Below are 21,243 nucleotides of genomic sequence, written 5' to 3' on the forward strand. Positions count from 1 at the left end.
TGGCAGCAATATCCTTGCCTGTGAAGCCCTTTTTGTTCAAAGCAATGATGACGGCACATGTTTCCTTGCAGGTAACCATGGTTGACAGAGGAAGAACAATGATTCCAAGCACCACCCTCCTTTTGAAGCTTCCAATATGTTATTCAAACTCAATCAGCATGACAGAGTGATCTCCAGCTTTGTCCTCGTCAACACTCACACCTGTGTCAACGAGAGAATCACTGACATAATGTCAGCTGGTCCTTTTGTGGCAGGGCTGAAATGCAGTGGAATTTTTTTGGGGGGGGATCAGTTCATTTGCATGGCAAAGAGGGACTTTGCAATTAATTGCAATTCATCTGATCACTCTTCATAACATTCTGGAGTATATGCAAATTGCCATCATACAAACTGAGGCAGCAGACTTTGTGAACATTCATATGTGTCATTCTCAAAACTTTTGTCCACGACTGTATATAGAGCTAGATAGAGCTCCTGGGGCCCAGTCAGTACATCAAGTAATACACACACACCTGCAGTCACAGACAAAGGAAGGAGCGCTCAGTATCACCAGAGAACTAAATAGAAAACACACGTCTCTGGCTCTCTTTCTCAGACGATACCACTGTTGTCTTCAACAGTACACTAGGATAGACACACACACACACACGTCAGTGTTGTGCTAGCTGTGGGTCCATCATCTGATGGTCTGAAGCTGGACTGTGACGCTGGTCAGAGAGAAAATCCTCTTAACACAATCACAGGTAAACCTTGTTCATGTACAGACTCCTGTCTAGAAGAGACCAAAACTGGCTTCAGATGTACTGTACGCATAGTGTGTGCGTGTTTCACTGGTGGGCAACAACGTGGCAGACACCTTGAGGGATGGTTTAATGTAAATGTTTAAAAACCTGCCCCACACCACTAAACAGGGAAACACAGAAAACAATTTATGTAGGATTAACCTCTTAGGCTGGGAGATGAATAACACTGCATCAGTAACACGATGGACCACAATGACACTGAGGAGTTCTGACATTGGAGCTACAGGACCTCAAATCTTGAACGTAGACCACTTTTTCCCCTTCAGCACAGTGGTCCAATTGAACACGACAGTGCCCCAAAGGTGTGTATTGTATACATAGAATTATGATGTGGCGTGGATGCTGGTATTGGAGATAATTCTGATGCTCTACAGGGGAGACAGACTGAGGGTAAGGGAGGTATGGAGCTGTGTAAATATCCTTTCCTTTGTGTCGTAGCAGTGATACCCATCCTATAGCCAAACATAGCTATTACTGTGAGGAAATAGTTTAATATATGTTATTGTGTGTGCGCATTCGAGACCAAGAGAGAGGGAGAGAAACTGAGCAGGAGAGGAGAGAGACTGACAGAGGAGAAGAGCAGACGGAGCAAGATGTCTCAGAAGTGAAAGGAGCTAATCCCCAACTGACAAACCACATGGAGAGCAGAGCAGTGCACAGTGAATACTAGAAACCCTCATTCTCTGACTGCTATACATACAATAGCCACGTCTGCTAGCTAGAGCCGGAGTCAATTCCGTTTCAGTTCAGCCAATTCAGGAAGTAAATTGGAAATGGGTTAGAAAAATCTAGCAGAAGAACAGATACCATCTCTATGCTTGATTGGCTATTTCTAGCTATTGCTCCAGTAACCCTCAAGGCAGAGGTAGTCCTTTACATATCCCCCACCCAAGCAAGTTTGTGTGTGTGTTTTCGTTCAGTACCAGACAGGCCTAATTAAATGCACAGCTGTTTGTTGCTAAGCCGGTCACCAGGGGCTTTAAGGCAGAGGACCAGACTTGGGCTTTACTCCTTTTCACCACTCATCCATCCTCCTCCAGCACACCCTTCACCTTCCCATCATCTCCTTCACCCCACTCCTGTCCCCTCTTCCTTTCTCCTCTCTGCCTTCCTCTCACCAATCCAGTCCTTTCTTTTCATTGCCTTTCCTGTCATCTCCACTTCTTATCTACCCTCAGGCCTCTCCCGTCCTTCCCCTCTCCATCTAGGCAGTCCCATTATCTCCAGGTCCAACAGAGCTAATCCCCACAGCCTGGGGCCAAAGACACATCCTCCTAACTGAAAGAGAGAGAGAGAAAGAGAAAGAGAAAGAGAAAGAGAAAGAGAGAGAGAGAGAGAAAAAGTAAGGAGAGAGAGCTGGCCAGAGAGACTAGGAGAGGAAGACAATAGAGGGGAGGACTATAAGCACATCAAAAGGTAGAGAAAATAAGGAGCACGGGAGAGCGAAGGTAGAAGTGGGGAGTGGAGGATTATGTAGAGCTTACATTTTACTATGTGTGTGGGCTAAGGAGAGGTGGAGGGAGGGGATGGGTGAGTGAACTTCATACCTGATAATTAGATTTAGTGACTTGGATAATTCCCTTTATATTAATGAAAACGGGGTTATGAAATATTTAGAGCCTGACTGTGTGTGATTATATTAATGAAAATTGGGTTATGAAATATTTAAAGCCTGACTGTGTGTGGCGTGGCCGGTGGGCACAGGCGTGCTGGTGTGGAGCAGAGAGTAGTGAGATGGACCAGAGGGGCAACCTGTAAAACGCCTCAATAAATCAATAATGCATCAAGTCCCACTGCACCCCACATAGCTCTACAATGGTGATACACGCTTACAATCCACGCATTTGCAGTATACAGATCTAGTCAAATTTTAAAAAGGTACAAAAAAAATATCAGTTGCAGACTAACAGTGAAATGCTTACTTCCCAACAATGCAGAGGGGGGAAAAAGGGGAAATAGAAAAATAAAAAACAAGGAATGAATACACAATGAGTAACGATAACTTGGCTTTATACACTGGGTACTAGTACTGAGGCGAAGTGCAGAGGAAAGTAAAGTAATTGAGGTAATTATGTACATATAGTTAGTGATAAAGTGGATGGGCAACAGGATAGATGTGCAGAGGAATTAAGTAATTGAGGGAGACATGTACATAAAGGTAGTGATAAAGTGGCTAGGCAACAGGATAGATTTGCAGGAGTACGAGGTAATTGAGGTAGATATGTACAGTTGAAGTCGGAAGTTTACATACACCTTAGCCAAATACATTTAAAGTTTTACAATTCCTGATATTTAATCCTAGTAAAAATCCCTGTCTTAGGTCAGTGAGGATCACCACTTTATTTTAAGAATGTGAAATGTCAGAATAATAGTAGAGAGAATGATTAATTTCAGCTTTAATTTCTTTCATCACATTCCCAGTGGGTCCGAAGTTTACAAACACAGTATTTGGTAGCATTGCCTAACTTGGGTCAAACGTTTTGGGTATCCTTCCACAAGCTTCCCACAATAAGTTGGGTGAATTTTGGCCCATTCCTACTGACAGAGCTGGTGTAACGGAGTCAGGTTGTAGGCCTCCTTGCTTTCACACGCTTTTTCAGTTCTGCCCACAAATGTTCTATAGGATTGAGGTCAGGGCTTTGTGATGGCCACTCCAATACCTTGACTTTGTCCTTAAGCCATTTTGCCACACCTTTGGAAGTATGCTTGGGGTCATTGTCCATTTGGAAGACCAATTTGCAACCAAGCTTCAACTTCCTGACTGATGTCTTGAGATGTTGCTTCAATATATCCACATAATTGTCCTCTCTCATGGGCCATATATTTTGTGAAGTGCACCAGTCCCTCCTGCAGCAAAGCACCCCCACAACATGATGCTGCCACCCCTGTGCTTCACAGTTGGGATGGTGTTCTTCAGCTTGCAAGCCTCCGCCTTATTCCTCCAAACATAACAATGGTCAATATGGCTAAACAGTTCTATTTTTGTTTCATCAGACCAGAGGACATTTCTCCAAAGAGTACGATCTTTGTCCCCATGTACAGTTGCAAACCATAGTCTGGCTTTTTTAAAATTGTGGTTTTGGAGCAGTGGCTTCTTCCTTGCTGAGCGGCCTTTCAGGTTATGTAGACATAGGACTCGTTTTTACTGTGGATATAGATACTTTTGTGCTGGTTTCCTTTGCTGTTGTTCTTGGATTGATTTGCACTTTTCGCACCAAAGTACGTGCATGTCTAGGAGACAGAAGTCTCCTTCCTGAGCGGTATGACGGCTGCATGGACCCATTGTGTTTATACTTGCATACTATTGTTTCTACAGATGAACGCAATACTTTCAGGCATTTGGAAATTGCTCCCAAGGATGAACCAGACTTGGAGGTCTACAATTTTTTTTCTGAGGTCTTGACTGATTTATTTTGATTTTCCCATGATGTCAAGCAGAGAGGCACTGAGTTTGAAGGTAGGCCTTGAAATACATCCACAGGTACACCCCCAATTAACTCAAATGATGTCAATTAGCCTATCAGAAGCTTCTAAAGCCATAACATATTTTTCTGGAATTTTCCAAGCAGTTTAAAGGCAAAGTCAACTTAGTGTATGTAAACTTCTGACCCACTGGAATTGTGATACAGTGAATTATAAGTGAAATAATCTGTCTGTAAACAATTGTTGGGAAAATTACTTGTGTCATGTACAAAGTAGATGTCCTAACCGACTTGCCAAAACTATAGTTTGTTAACAAGACATTTGTGGAGTGGTTGAAAAACAAGTTTTAATGACTCCAACCTAAGTGAATGTAAACTTCTGACTTCAACTGTACATATAGGTAAGGATAAAGTGGCTAGGCAACAGGATAGTTAATAAAAAGGGCAACAGCAGCATTTGTGATGAATCAAAAGAGTTCATGCAAAAAAGGTCAATGTAGATAATTAACCAATGACTACCCGGAAAAACTACAGTGGGGCAAAAAAGTATTTAGTCAGCCACCAATTGTGCAAGTTCTCCCACTTAAAAAGATGAGAGAGGCCTGTAATTTTCATCATAGGTACACTTCAACTGTGACAGACAAAAATGAGGAAAAAAAATCCAGAAAATCACATCGTAGGATTTTTTATGAATTTATTTGCAAATTATGGTGGAAAATAAGTATTTGGTCACCTACCAACAAGCAAGATTTCTGGCTCTCACAGACCTGTAACAACTTCTTTAAGAGGCTCCTCTGTCCTCCACTCGTTACCTGTATTAATGGCACCTGTTTGAACTTGTTATCAGTATAAAAAGACACCTGTCCACAACCTCACAGTCACACTCCAAACTCCACTATGGTCAAGACCAAAGAGCTGTCAAAGGACACCAGAAACAAAATTGTAGACCTGCACCAGGCTGGGAAGACTGAATCTGCAATAGGTAAGCAGCTTGGTTTGAAGAAATCAACTGTGGGAGCAATTATTAGGAAATGGAAGACATACAAGACCACTAATAATCTCCCTCGATCTGGGGCGCCACGCAAGATCTCACCCGAGGGGTCAAAATGATCACGAGAACGGTGAGCAAAAATCCCAGAACCACATAGGGGGACCTAGTGAATGACCTGCAGAGAGCTGGGACCAAAGTAACAAAGTCTACCATCAGTAACACACTACGCCGCCAAGGACTCAAATCCTGCAGTGCCAGACGTGTCCCCCTGCTTAAGCCAGTACATGTCCAGGCCCGTCTGAAGTTTGCTAGAGAGCATTTGGATGATCCAGAAGATTGGGAGAATGTCATATGGTCAGATGAAACCAAAATAGAACTTTTTGGTAAAAACTCAACTCATCGTGTTTGGAGGACAAAGAATGCTGAGTTGCATCCAAAGAACACCATACCTACTGTGAAGCATGGGGGTGGAAACATCATGCTTTGGGGCTGTTTTTCTGCAAAGGGACCAGGGCGACTGATCCGTGTAAAGGAAAGAATGAATGGGGCCATGTATCGTGAGATTTTGAGTGAAAACCTCCTTCCATCAGCAAGGGCATTGAAGATGACAAGTGGCTGGGTCTTTCAGCATGACAATGATCCCCAACACACCGCGCGGGCAACGAAGAATTGGCTTCGTAAGAAGCATTTCAAGGTCCTGGAGTGGCATAGCCAGTCTCCAGATCTCAACCCCATAGAAAATCTTTGGAGGGAGTTGAAAGTTCGTGTTGCCCAGCAACAGCCCCAAAACATCACTGCTCTAGAGGAGATCTGCATGGAGGAATGGGCCAAAATACCAGCAACAGTGAGTGTAAACCTTGTGAAGACTTACAGAAAATGTTTGACCTCTGTCATTGCCAACAAAGGGTATATAACAAAGTATTGAGATAAATAAGTATTTGGTCAATAACAAAAGTTTTCCACCATAATTTGCAAATAAATTCATTAAAAAATCCTACAATGTGATTTTCTGGATTTTTTTCCCCTCATTTTGTCTGTCATAGTTGAAGTGTACAGTACCTATGATGAAAATTACAGGCCTCTCTAATATTTTTAAGTGGGAGAACATGCACAATTGGTGGCTGACTAAATACTTTTTTGCCCCACTGTATCTGGCAGTTTTATGGCTTGGGGGTAGAAGCTCTTCAGGGTCCTGTTGGTTCCACCTGGTGTAGAGGTCCTGGATGGCAGGGAGCTCGGCCCCAGTGATGTGCTAGGCCGTACACACTACTCTCTGTAGCGCCTTGCGGTCAGATGCCAAGAAGTTGCCATAGCAAGTGGTGATTCAGCCAGTCAAGATGCTCTCAATGGTGTAGCTGTTTAACTTTGAGGATCTGAGGACCGATGCCAAATCTTGCCAAAGAGATGTTATCGTGCCCTCTTCACAAATGTGTTTGTGTGTGTGGACCATGATAATTCCATAGTGATGTGGACACAGGAACTTGAAGGTCTCGACCTGCTCCACTACAATCCTGTTGATGTGGGCATGCTCAGCCCTCCGTTTCCTGTAGTCAGCTCCTTTGTGCTGCTGACATTGAGGGAGAGGTTGTTGTCCTGGCACCACACTGCCAGATCGCTGACATCCTCCCTCTAGGTTGTCTCATCGTCGTCGATGAGGCCTACCATCATCGTGTCGTCGGCAAACTTAATGATGGTGTTGGAATCATACACGGCCACACAGTCATGGGTAAACAGGAAGTACAGGATGGGACTAACCAGGCACTCCTGAGGGGCCCCCATGTTGAGGGTCAGCGTAGCTGATGTGTTGTTGCCTACCTTCACCACTTGGGGGCAACCCGTCAGGAAGTCCAGAATCAGGTTGTAGAGAGAGGTGTTTAGTTTAGTGATAAACTTGGAGGGCACTATGGTGTTGAACGCTGGATTGTACTCAATGAACAGCATTCTCACATAGGTGTTCCTTTTGTCCAGGTGGGAAAGGGCAGGGTGGAGTGCAATAGAGATTGTGTCATCTGTGGATCTGTTGGGGCGGATGATGGTGTTGATGTGCATCATTTCATGGCTACAGATGTAAGTGCAACGGGCCGATGGTAACCCTTCTAAATTACTTTGGCGTTCTTGGGCACAGGGACTATGGTGGTCTGCTTGAAACATGTAGGTATTATAGACAGGGACAGTGAGAGATTGAAAATGTCAGTGAAGACACTTGTCAGCTGGTCATTGCATGCTCTGAGAACGCATCCTAGTAATTTGTCTGGCCCTGCGGCCTTGTGAATGTTGACCTGTTTTAAGGTCTTACTCACATCGGTTACGGAGCAATGTGATCACACAGTCGTCTAAAACAGCTAGTGCTCTCATGCATGGCTCAGTGTTGCTAGCCTCAAAGCGAGCATAGAAGGTATTTAGATCATCTGGTAGGCACGTGTCACTGCACTGCTCATGGATGGGTTTCCCATCCAGATTACTAAAAATATTTAGTTTGCAAGCCCTGCCACATCCAACAAGCGTCAGAGCCGGTGTAGTAGGATTTGATCTTGGTCCAGTATTGACACTTTGCCTGTTTGATGGTTCAGGGCATAGCAAGATATCTTATAAGCTTCCGGATTTGAGTCCCGCTCCTTGAAAGCGGCAGCTCTAGCCTTCAGCTCAGTGCGGATGTTGCCTGTAATTCTTGGCTTCTGTCTGGGATATGTAGGTACGATGCACTTATTAACTTCATTGGGATAGGGGGCAGTATTTTCACGTCCAGATGAAAAGCTTGTCCAAAGTCAACTGCCTGCTACTCAGGACCAGATGCTAAGATATGCATATTATTAGTAAATTTGGATAGAAAACACTGAAGTTTCTAAAACTGTTTGAATGATGTCTGAGTATAATAGAACTTATTTGGCAGGCGAAACCCTGAGGACAAACCATTCAGATTTTTTTAAATTGGGTTTCATTGGGAATCCAGATTTCTAAGGGACTTGCTTGCGGTTCCTGTCCACTGGATGTCAACAGTCTTTAGAAATTGGTTGCGGTTTTTCCTTTGAGAAATGAAGCAGTAGCACTGTTAGAGCTGCATGACCTGAAAGCTCGCTACACTTTGTTTTCCTCCGGTATTGAACGCTGTTTAAATTTTATTGATTATTTACGTTATAAAATACCTAAAGTTGAATTAGGAAAGTTGTTTGAAATGTTTGGACAAAGATTACAGGTAACTTATGAGATATTTTGTAGTCATGTTGCGTGAGTTGGAACCAGTGTTTTTCTGGATCAAACACGCCAAAGAAATTGACATTTTGGATATATATCGACGGAATTAATCAAACAAAAGGACCATTTGAGATGTTTATGGGACATATTGGAGTGCCAACAGAAGAAGCTCGTCAAAGTTAAGGCATGAATTATACAGTATATCACAAGTGAATACACCCCTCACATTTTTGTAAATATTTGAGTATATCTTTTCATGTGAAAACACTGAAGGACACTTTGCTACAATGTAAAGTAATGAGTGTACAGCTTGTATAAGTGTAAATTTGCTGTCCCCTCAAAATAACTCAACACACAGCCATTAATGTCTAAACCGCTGGCAACAAAAGTGAGTACACCCCTAAGTGAAAATGTCCAAATTGGGCCCAATTAGCCATTTCCCTTCCCGGTGTCATGTGACTCGTTAGTGTTACAAGGTCTCAGGTGTGAATGGGGAGCAGGTGTGTTAAATTTGGTGTCATCGCTCTCACACTCACTCATACTGACTGGTCACTGGAAGTTCAACATGCCACCTCATGGCAAAGAACTCTCTGAGGATCTGAAAAAAAGAATTGTTGCTCTACATAAAGATGGCCTGGGCTATAAGAAGATTGCCAAGACCATGAAACTGAGCTGCAGCACGGTGGCCAAGACCATAGAGCAGTTTAACTGGACAGGTTCCACTCAGAACAGGCCTCGCCATGGTCGACCAAAGAAGTTGAGTGCACGTGCTCAGCGTCATATCCAGAGGTTGTCTTTGGGAAATAGACGTATGAGTGCTGCCAGCATTGCTGCAGAGGTTGAAGGGGTGTGTGTGTGTGTGTGGGGGGGGGGGGGGGGGGGGGGGTCAGCCTGTCAGTGCTCAGACTACACGCTGTACACTGCATCAAATTGGTCTGCATGGCTGTCGTCCCAGAAGGAAGCCTCTTCTAAAGATGATGCACAAGAAATCCCGCAAACAGTTTGCTGAAGACAAGCAGACTAAGGACATGGATTACTGGAACCATATCCTGTGGTCTGATGAGACCAAGATAACCTTATTTGGTTCAGATGGTGTCAAGCGTGTGTGGTGGCAACCAGGTGAGGAGTACAAAGACAAGTGTGTCTTGCCTACAGTCAAGCATGGTGGTGGGAGTGTCATGGTCTGGGGCTGCATGAGTGTTGCCAGCACTGGGGAGCTACAGTTCATTGAGGGAACCATGCATGCCAACATGTACTGTGACATACTGAAGCAGAGCATGATTCCCTCCCTTTGGAGACTAGGCCGCAGGAAGTATTCCAACATGATAATGACCCAAAACACACCTCCAAGACGACCAGAAGCTGAGGGTAAAGGTAATGGACTGGCCAAGCATGCCTCCAGACCTAAGCCCTATTGAGCATCTGTGGGGCATCCTCAAACGGAAGGTGGAGGAGTGCAAGGTCTCTAACATCCACCAGCTCCGTGATGTCATCATGGAGGAGTGGAAGAGGACTCCAGTGGCAATCTGTGAATCTCTGGTGAACTCCATGCCCAAGAGGGTTAAGCAGTGCTGGAAAATGATGGTGGCCACACAAAATATTGACACTTTGGGCCCAATTTGGACATTTTCACTTAGGGGTGTACTCACTTTTGTTGCCAGCGGTTTAGACATTAATGGCTGTGTGTTGAGTTATTTTGAAGGGACAGCAAATTTACACTGTTATACAAGCTGTACACTCACTACTTTACATTGTAGCAAAGTGTCATTTCTTCAGTGTCGTCACAAATATTTACAAAAATGTGAGGGGTGTACTTACTTGATATACTGTATATTTATTTCTGCGTTTTGAGTCGCGCCTGGCGGGTTGAAATTTGATTGTGTTTGTTTGCTGGGATGCTGTACTCAGATAATAGCATTGTTTGCTTTCGCCGTAAAGCCTTTTTGAAATCTGACATGTTGGCTGGATTCACAACAAGTGTAGCTTTAATTTGGTGTATTGCATGTGTGATTTCATTACATTTTTATAGTAATTTATTTGAATTTGGCGCTCTGCATTTTCACTGGATGTTGGCCAACGTATCTCAGAGAAGTTAATGAAGCCGGTGACTGAATACCGGAACATTTTTCAATCTGTGATAGCAAACCGTCCTGTAGCTTAGCATCTGCTTCATCGGACCACCTCCGTACTGAGCGTGTCACTGGTACTTCCTGTTTGAGTTTTTGCTTGTAAGCAGGAATCAGGAGAATAGAGTTATGGTTAGATTTGCCATATGGAGGGTGAGCTTTGTATGCATCTGTGTGTGGAGTAAAAGGTGACAAGTACACACACAACAAACAAGTACTCACACACACACACACACACACAGAGAGACAGACAGACAAAGAGAAAATGCTAACCAAGCAGAGCCTATGAGAATATTATTCAGCCCCTAGACTCCCTGCTCCATAGTTGTCCCTACAAATTTAGTTAACAAGGAACCCCTTTACAGCAGACAGAAAAACAGGCACACCTTTGGATACCTATTGAGTGATGTTAGAGGAATAATCCCCCATTAAAACGTGCCCAGAAGAAAGGGTCCTACACAGAAACCCACTGATTTAATGGAGTGCCCCAGGCAATCTAGAGAGGTCAGAGGTCCCTATATCCACCCTTTTAAGAACACAACAGACCTGTCTGCCTCGCTCCCCAAAAACACACTGCACCCTGATGGAGGCATTTTTTACTCACCATATCTTTTTGTGGAGTGTATCTGGAGGGGTCACTTAGACAGAACCTCTTACAGTAAGTGCAGACAACAAAACGTCTGAATGACAGGCCACAGTAATACAATGCATTTAGTCCAACAATATGTTAACATATAAAAATGTCTGATTAACATCTTTCCCCTAAGGGCATCCTGGGGATTAGTTGGATAATGTATTGCCCAATCAGCAAAATGTGAACAAAGGTCTCTCTATCAATCTCTTCCTCTCTCTCATTCCCTCTCAGTCTTTCGCTTTCTATCCATCTCTTTGTCTCCCTCACTGAGTGTCTCCCTTTCTCTCTTTTGTTCCCCCTCTCTTTATCGCTGTGCTTTCCATCCCGTTCTCTCCTCTTCCCCTTTCCAAGAAGTGGAGGTGGCCCCATTCTAATTCCTGTCCAGTGTGTGTATGATGGAGTAGCCATGTCTGTAGAGTAGAGGGTTTACAGTGCTTATGTAAAATCTAGACCACAGGGAGACTGTCTGTCTGTCTGTCAGCTCTGAGCCTGTTAGAGACACAAGAAGCCTGTGTGTGTTGCTCAACAGAGTAGAAAGAGGGCTTTGTGTTTTCTACAAACAGGTCTGAAGTGGGTAATCAGGACTGTGTTTGTACTTGGTGTGCATTTTTGTTTGTGTTTGTTTGGGGGGAGGGGGGTGCGTGCATGTGTATGTGAGCATTTGTTACAGGTAGGTTAGATGTGTTTTAACAAGTGGCTGTGATTCCTGCATGGTTTGACTGATACTTTGTGACAAAGCCTCATGTGTTGAAGTGGAAAATACATTGTGAAATCTCAAAACATAACCTGAACATTCACTTCTCCTTCATACATCTTTATTTGTATCCTTTCTCCTGAGGTGAGTCTTACCGGTTTGGGCATCTTTCTCCTCTCTCCGGCCTTGCCCTTCCGCAGAGAAAATGCAAACAAAACGTCCTCCTCCTTGTTGCCTCGCCCTGGGCTCCACCGCCTGGAGGAGTGAGCAGAACCGTTAACACACACACACACACACACACACACACACACACACAGCTCAAAAAAATAAAGGGAACACTAAAATAACACATCCTAGATCTGAATGAATGAATATTCTTATTAAATACTTTTTTCTTTACATAGTTGAATGTGCTGACAACAAAAATCACACAAATTATCAATGGAAATCAAATTTATCAACCCATGGGAGGTCTGGATTTGGAGTCACACTCAAAATTGAAGTGGAAAATCACACTACAGGCTGATCCAACTTTGATGTAATGTCCTTAAAACAAGTCAAAATGAGGCTCAGTAGTGTGTGTGGCCTCCAGGTGCCTGTATGACCTCCCTACAACGCCTGGACATGCTCCTGATGAGGTGGCGGATGGTCTCCTGAGGGATCTCCTCCCAGACCTGGACTAAAGCATCCGCAAACTCCTGGACAGTCTGTGGTGCTTCCTAAGTGGACAGTTGGTGGATGGAGCGAGACATGGATGTCCCAGATGTGCTCAATTGGATACAGGTCTGGGGAACGGGCCGGCCAGTCCATAGCATCAATGCCTTCCTCTTGCAGGAACTGCTGACACACTCCAGCCACATGAGGTCTAGCATTGTCTTGCATTAGGAGGAACCCAGGGCCAACCGCACCAGCATATGGTCTCACAAGGGGTCTGAGGATCTCATCTCGGTACCTAATGGCAGTCAGGCTACCTCTGGCGAGCACATGGAGGGCTGTGCGGCCCCCCAAAGAAATGCCACCCCACACCATGACTGACCCACCGCCAAACCGGTCATGCTGGAGGATGTTGCAGGCAACAGAACGTTCTCCACGGCATCTCCAGCCTGCCACGTCTGTCACGTGCTCAGTGTGAACCTGCTTTCATCTGTGAAGAGCACAGGGCACCAGTGGCGAATTTGCCAATCTTGGTGTTCTCTGGCAATGAAAAACGTCCTGCACGGTGTTGGGCTGTAAGCACAACCCCCACCTGTGGACGTTGGGCCCTCATACCACCCTCATGGAGTCTGTTTCTGATCGTTTGAGCAGACACATGCACATTTGTGGCCTGCTGGAGGTCATTTTGCAGGGCTCTGGCAGTGCTCCTCCTGCTCCTCCTTGCACAAAGGCGGAGGTAGCGGTCCTGCTGCTGGGATGTTGCCCTCCTACGGCCTCCTCCACGTCTCCTGATGTACTGGCCTGTCTCCTGGTAGCGCCTCCATGCTCTGGACACTACGCTGACAGACACAGCAAACCTTCTTGCCACAGCTCGCATTGATGTTCCATCCTGGATGAGCTGCACTACCTGAGCCACTTGTGTGGGTTGTAGACTCCGTCTCATGCTACCACTAGAGTGAAAGCACCGCCAGCATTCAAAAGTGACCAAAACATCAGCCAGGAAGCATAGGAACTGAGAAGTGGTCTGTGGTCCCCACCTGCAGAAGCACTCCTTTATTGGAGGTGTCTTTCTAATTGCCTATAATTTCCACCTGTTGTCTATTCCATTTGCACAACAGCATGTGAAATTTATTGTCAATCAGTGTTGCTTCCTAAGTGGACAGTTTGATTTCACAGAAGTGTGATTGACTTGGAGTTACATTGTGTTATTTTTTTGAGCAGTGTATAATAGAGACCCACATGGAAAGAAATACTACAGTTTACTATAGAATATTACAGTACTTACTATAGAATTATATAGTAAACTGTAGTATACTAAACTACACACTGCAGTAAATACTACAGTAATGTCTGCAAAAACACTACTTTTTTAAACTATAGTAAATACTACAGTATTCAATTTGAATATACCCTGCCCCTCCCCTTCCCTTTCCACATGTCGCAATTTGTGCCACCTGAGAGTGAGAAACTTACAGAAAAGTACATACCATACATTGTGTCCCTACAGGATATAGAAAAGAGCTGAACATCTGAACTATCCATTAAGACCCAAGTCCTACCTGCCTACAGGTTATGGGGAAAAAAAATATTTTATTGACCTATGACTTCACCACCCACCTCAGGGCAGCCATAACCTGTGACTCTGAGGTCATAAACTAGCATCCGGTGCAAAACACAGGTACTCCCTGTTAAGCCAACTCACTCAAGCCTGCCTAGCAGAGAAAATATATAATGTGTTACCTGACCCCTCTATTCACCCAAAGCCGGAGGGTCACTCAAACGGATACAGCTTCCAGGTCACCATTCATGCAGAAACAATGAGGCTCTGCGCTACACACACACACATACAGTGCCTTGCGAAAGTATTCGGCCCCCTTGAACTTTGCGACCTTTTGCCACATTTCAGGCTTCAAACAAAGATATAAAACTATTTTTTTGTGAGGAATCAACAACAAGTGGGACACAATCATGAAGTGGAACAACATTTATTGGATATTTCAAACTTTAACAAATCAAAAACTGAAAAATTGGGCGTGCAAAATTATTCAGCCCCTTTACTTTTAGTGCAGCAAACTCTCTCCAGAAGTTCAGTGAGGATCTCTGAATGATCCAATGTTGACCTAAATGACTAATGATGATAAATACAATCCACCTGTGTGTAATCAAGTCTCCGTATAAATGCACCTGCACTGTGATAGTCTCAGAGGTCCGTTAAAAGCGCAGAGAGCATCATGAAGAACAAGGAACACACCAGGCAGGTCCGAGATACTGTTGTGAAGAAGTTTAAAGCCGGATTTGGATACAAAAAGATTTCCCAAGCTTTAAACATCCCAAGGAGCACTGTGCAAGCGATAATATTGAAATGGAAGGAGTATCAGACCACTGCAAATCTACCAAGACCTAGCCGTCCCTCTAAACTTTCAGCTCATACAAGGAGAAGACTGATCAGAGATGCAGCCAAGAGGCCCATGATCACTCTGGATGAACTGCAGAGATCTACAGCTAAGGTGGGAGACTCTGTCCATAGGACAACAATCAGTCGTATATTGCACAAATCTGGCCTTTATGGAAGAGTGGCAAGAAGAAAGCCATTTCTTAAAGATATCCATAAAAAGTGTTGTTTAAAGTTTGCCACAAGCCACCTGGGAGACACACCAAACATGTGGAAGAAGGTGCTCTGGTCAGATGAAACCAAAATTGAACTTTTTGGCAACAATGCAAAACGTTATGTTTGGCGTAAAAGCAACACACCATCCCCACTGTCAAACATGGTGGTGGCAGCATCATGGTTTGGGCCTGCTTTTCTTCAGCAGGGACAGGGAAGATGGTTAAAATTGATGGGAAGATGGATGGAGCCAAATACAGGACCATTCTGGAAGAAAACCTGATGGAGTCTGCAAAAGACCTGCGACTGGGAGGGAGATTTGTCTTCCAACAAGACAATGATCCAAAACATAAAGCAAAATCTACAATGGAATGGTTCAAAAATAAACATATCCAGGTGTTAGAATGGCCAAGTCAAAGTCCAGACCTGAATCCAATCGAGAATCTGTGGAAAGAACTGAAAACTGCTGTTCACAAATGCTCTCCATCCAACCTCACTGAGCTCGAGCTGTTTTGCAAGGAGGAATGGGAAAAAATGTCAGTCTCTCGATGTGCAAAACTGATAGAGACATACCCCAAGTGACTTACAGCTGTAATCGCAGCAAAAGGTGGCGCTACAAAGTATTAACTTAAGGGGGCTGAATAATTTTGCACGCCCAATTTTTCAGTTTGAGTTGTTAAAAAAGTTTGAAATATCCAATAAATGTCGTTCCACTTCATGATTGTGTCCCACTTGTTGTTGATTCTTCACAAAAAAACAGTTTTATATCTTTATGTTTGAAGCCTGAAATGTGGCAAAAGGTCGCAAAGTTCAAGGGGGCCGAATACTTTCGCAAGGCACTGTATTATCTCTCCATTCCCTCTCTGCCTTTCTCTCTCTCTCTCTCTCTCTCTCTCTCTCTCTCTCTCTGATGCAATAGCTTAACAGAACATGGCATATAGGGCTCATAAAATGAATGACATGCTTTACAGTAACAAGCCTCTCCCAGACACTGTCTGTGTACCCCTCACAAATCATGTTTCCCTCCTCTTCTTTCACACTTTCACTGCAGTTGTACAAGCAAGAGCAAAGAGGTCGCTAAACACATGTGGCCGGTGGGGTTAGTGTGCGTTTGTGGTGTGTGTGTGTGTGTGTTTACAGAGCTGATGGTAACATCTCCAGCTGTGGTGTGAACGACACTACAGAGGGTATACAGACAAATGATATGTAGCACCATTACAACAGCTGTGACAACAACTGTAGTAAGCTCTTCTTATGAGGCATTTCAACTTCTGGAAAGTTGTAGGAAAGGCTCACATGAGTGACAACGTGTAAGGCCTAATTCAACCCCCTACTGATACAGCCATGGGAGAGCAGAGTCTGGTGAACCATCCCGTTCCTATTTAACCATAACAAAGTGTTTTATTGTAATATCCTGTATTGCCTGGTTCATTTCCTGATTAATACAGTCCTTTGTTTCAGGGTTATCACGTTGGAATGACAGGGATGGGATTTCCCTGAGGCCGCTGGGAAACCAAATGCATCGCCAAGGTAACCAGATAGCATCAGTCTGTGACCCTGCCAGAGATGTCAATCATGCTGGTTCAGAACATCCTGTACAGACTGTTACAGAGCAGCGCCTTATCTTTGCTACCTCTATAGGTTTACTGTACAATGGTGTGTGAGGCGGCACACATTTGGAGGAAAAATTGTCTGACGTAATTTGAACACATTAAATACAAGTTTACGATCAGTGTTGTGTTCAGTTGCATAACCATGCGAAAAAGATGGTTATGTATAAATATTTAATGTATAAATAGTAAATGTACTATAGTCTTCCAATATTCAACTGGAGGACAGTGTCCATGTCCAAGACTTCCGCAGGCACAGGATTATTCAACACACTATAGTACTGGAAGAAACATGAAACCTGCAGTAAAAAGGATCATGTTGGTAAGTCCTTTCTTAAATGAGTTGTAACCATAGAGAATGATGGAGGCCTCTAGTGGCCAAAAGGCCATTTTAGCATGCGCATGATAGCTTCCAACATGCTTCCACTATTTTAAAGTAGTCAAAGTAGTAAACTGGGTGGGAATTGCTATGTGTTGTAGCCTCAATGGTGCTGCCCATGCTGACACATTCTATAATGGCACAGATAAAGATGAGTCCTCTATCTATTTCTATGGTTGTAACGCAGCCCCACAGGAGGGATGAACTGAGCAACAGGAGGGTTTGAGTGACAGGGACAATGGCCAATAAAATATGGTGTCCCACTGTGACAGGCCTAATTAAAAGCGTCATCATAGCATCTGTTTCTGCCAGATGGTTTTACAAGCACTGTTATATGCTGTCAGGTCGCGCACTTCGAGTGGTGATATTCAAGGTCATGTTTGCCCCCCAAAAAACATTAACCCATATTGTCCTTTGTAGTCTGAAGTATTTGTCGCTGAGCAGAGACAAGTGGAATTTGAATTAAGCTACTAGCACAAAACATTTCTAAAACCACAGATAAACACTCCACTGGCCAGCTTGGGGAACTGGTCGCGAGAGAGCAAAATAGGCTACAATGTAACAAGAAACGGTTACAAATACTGCACACGTGTAATCGGCACCTGCAACAAAGTTGCAAACCGTTGTTTGTTATGCATCAAAGGAGGGCATGTCACAGTTGTCATGAAAACAAACCAAGTAGTAGCCTACTTTCATTCATTTATCTCATATTAAAAACATCCTAAATTAACACTGAAAGCCTTATCTGTAGCGTAAAGTGAATTAAATGTAACGTTAAGGTGAATGGAAATGACCAATTAGTTTGATGTTCGGTCACAGACAACTGTAGTGACATTTAACTGGTCACTTAGAGAACTTTTGAAATGTTTAACACTTAAGTTGTTCTATGGTCGATGGCCCGTATGATAAGTAATGTCCTTGAATGAAACATTGAACATTATACCAAATGTTTTCACAATTACAAAAAGACGAGATGAATACCAATAGGCCTATAGAGAGAGCACATTATACTGGAGCGGTTTTATCTTGGTAACAAGCCTACATTACGACAGCTATGGTCGACACAGAGCAAATTCCCTTTATTCTGAGCTGTTTAGGAGCCACCAGCGAATAAATGCACCAGTTAAAAACTCACCACAATTGATGAACTGCGTTCTGAAAACGGTTAACTGTCCACCTGGTAGTCTACTTTAAATCCCACGCGACCAAAATAGACCGAGATGTTTCCCGTTAGACACCCCGCTATGTATGACGCGACTGAGCCAGTTTCACCGCGGAGAAGGAGATGCAGTCAGTCAATATGGCCGTCGGACTTTTACGGTGCGGAGCGAGGCGTGGTTCATTGATGGAACACGCTCACTTAAAACTGGGTTGAGAGAGGAACATACACAAGCACAACGTAAATGTAATAAGAGTCAACTTCAAAATGTCCTGCCTTAACCTACAATAACCTGAAGGTAGCCCATAGAAAGATGGACTAGAGACATTTAAAATGTTTCTGAACAACTAATGCTTTAATATAAGTTGTGTTGAGATCAGTTTCAACGCAGTGTTTCTATGAATCACATTTTTCAAGGGGCAAAATGTCGGAAATGTATCTTTTAATTTAGGGTTTTCCGCGGATAACATATGAGTGACTGCCAAGATATTCTTGTGAGGATGAGACTTTGGAAACATAAGACCTATCAATTTAGACACTGAAGTATTGTTGTTTTTCATGAATACATTAATGTATTACCAAGGAGGGTGTCAGGAAATGTGACTCACAGATTATGAACATGCTTCAACATAAAGCACATACTAATAATGAGAAAATATGACTGCAACCAGACTTCTCTATGTATCTAGGCCAAGACACCTGTCCTCATACCCTTCTGAGAACACAATAAGCCTACATTTAATGTGCACATTTCAAACCTGTCCTGGTTTACACACACTCTTCTCCCAATCGCACAGTCTCAATTCAATTCAAAGGGGCTTTGTTGGCATGGGAAACATGTTTACATTGCCAAAGCAAGTGAAATAAACAATAAACAAAGTGAAGACAAAAAAAAAACATCAACAAAAAAAACTTTCAATGAAATGTACAGTAAACATTGCATTCAAACGTTTCAAAAGGATGAAGAAGTTTCAAAGGTTATATTGGCAGCTATGTACAGTGTTTTTAACAATGTGCAAATAGTTCTAGTACTAATAAATCTTTGTTTTATTTACAATTTTGTGCTCCACTGGTTGTCCTGTTTTCATGGCAATGGGTCACAAATCTTGCTGCTGTGATTGCACATTGCGGCATTTCGCCTAACAGATATACTGTAGGAGTTTATCAATGTTTCATTTGTTTTCAAATCCTATGTGGGTCTGTGTGATCTGTGGGAAATACAGTGCATTCGGAAAGAATTCAGACCCCATCAGTTTTTCCACTGTTTTTTTGTTCTGTTACAGCCTTATTCTAAAATAGATCAAATATTTTTTTCCTTCATCAATCTATACACAATACCCCAATAACAATGTGAAAACAGATTTTTTTGAAATGTTTCATCCCATCACGAATAATTTCATTCCATCACAAATAATTTCATATTCAAACATTTAAATTGAACAACAATTCCATGTGAATCCAGGATATAAAGTGTTTTCCAATGTCCTTTGCTATGAGACACGAAATTGAGCTCAGATGCATCCTGTTTCCATTGATTATCCTTTAGATGTTTCTACAACTTGATTGGAGTCCAACTGTGGTAAATTCAATTGAATGGACATGATTTGGAAAGGCACAAAACTGTCTATATAAGGTCCCACAGTTGACAGTGCATGTCAGAGCAAAAACCAAGTCATAAGGTTGAAGCAATTATGCGTAGAGCTCCGAGACAGGATTGGGTCGAGCCACAGATCTGGGGAAGGGTACCAAATAATGTCTGCAGCATCGAAGGTCCCCAGGAACACAGTGGCCTCCATCATTCTTAAATTGAAGAAGTTTGGAACCACCAAGACTCTTCCTAGAGCTGGCTGCCCGGCCAAACCGAGCAATTGAGGGAGAAGGTCCTTGGTCAGGGAGGTGACCAAGAATCCGATGGTCACTCTGACAGAGCTCCAGAGTTACTCTGTGGCGATGGGCGAACCTTCCAGAAGGACAAGAAACAAGATTTTCTGGTCTGATGAAACCAAGATTTAACTCTTTGGCCTGAATGCCAAGCATCACGTCTGGAGGAAACCAGGCACTGCTCATCACCTGGCCAATACCATCCCTATGGTGAAGCATGGTGATGGCAGCATCATGCCGCGGGGATGTTTTTCAGCATCAGGAACTGGGAGACTGGTCAGGATTGAGGGAAAGATGAACGGAGAAAAGTATAGAGAGATCCTTGATGAAAACCTGCTCCAGACCGCTCAGGACCTCAGACTGGGTTGAAGGTTCACCTTCCAACAGGACAATGACCCTAAGCACACAGTCAAGACAACGCAGAAATGGCTTTGGGACAAGTCTTTGAATGGCATTGAGTAACCCAGCAAGAGCCAGGACTTGAACCTGATCGAACATTTCTGGAGACACCTGAAAATAGACAAAAACAGGTGTGCCAAGCTTGTAGCGTCATACTCATTCTCCGTTCATCTTTCCCTCAGTCCTATATAAACGTTACAGAAATTAAGCACAGAGCAGGATGGATGAAGCTAAGAGGGGTTACTTTGCTGAGAAAATAATTGAAAACAAAAATGACCCTAAAAAGCTTTGGAAATCATTTAAGGAACTAGGCTGTAGTAGCACTACCAAAAACAAACTAAACAGTGTTGGACTGAACATCAAAGTGGAGATGGTATATGAAAAAGCAGAGGTTTCCAATGAATTCAACCCTTTTTTTACTTCTGTTGCCAGCAAGCTGGTTAGCAAGCTGCCCACCAGTTCTGGTTTGTATGGAAGCAACCAAGTCAATAATTATTATGTAGAGTTAGGGGTTCAGGCAAACTCTTTTTCTTTTGCAAAGATAGTAACAGCCAAAATAGTCAGTATGCTGGCAGAGCTTAAGTGCTCCAAAGCCAGAGGCCTGGATAATATTCCTGCAAGGTTTCTAATAGATTCTGCTGAGCAAATTGGCCCTTGTATTAAGCATATTGTTAATCTCTCTCTTGAACAAGGC

The 21,243-nt window shown here is 43.4% G+C and overlaps 1 protein-coding gene across 2 annotated transcripts in view; it reads right to left on the reverse strand.

Annotated features, from left to right (window-relative positions):
• The window catches only part of LOC110501655 (radixin), a 37,961-nt gene extending 19,506 nt beyond the window's left edge, over positions 1-18,455 (reverse strand). Inside the window, exons 1-2 of one of the 2 annotated variants that reach the window (XM_021579360.2) lie at positions 18,246-18,455; positions 12,018-12,117 (exon numbers count right to left, since the gene is read on the reverse strand). In XM_021579360.2, coding sequence (XP_021435035.2) covers positions 12,018-12,029 — 12 coding nt within the window. In that variant the 5' untranslated portion in view covers positions 12,030-12,117; positions 18,246-18,455. The remainder of the gene's footprint in view (positions 1-12,017; positions 12,118-18,245) is intronic. The other variant, XM_021579359.2, reaches the window with a different exon arrangement.
• Positions 18,456-21,243: the final 2,788 nt, after the last annotated feature.

Source organism: Oncorhynchus mykiss, chromosome 22 (assembly GCF_013265735.2).
Source record: "Oncorhynchus mykiss isolate Arlee chromosome 22, USDA_OmykA_1.1, whole genome shotgun sequence".
Lineage (NCBI taxonomy): Eukaryota > Metazoa > Chordata > Actinopteri > Salmoniformes > Salmonidae > Oncorhynchus > Oncorhynchus mykiss.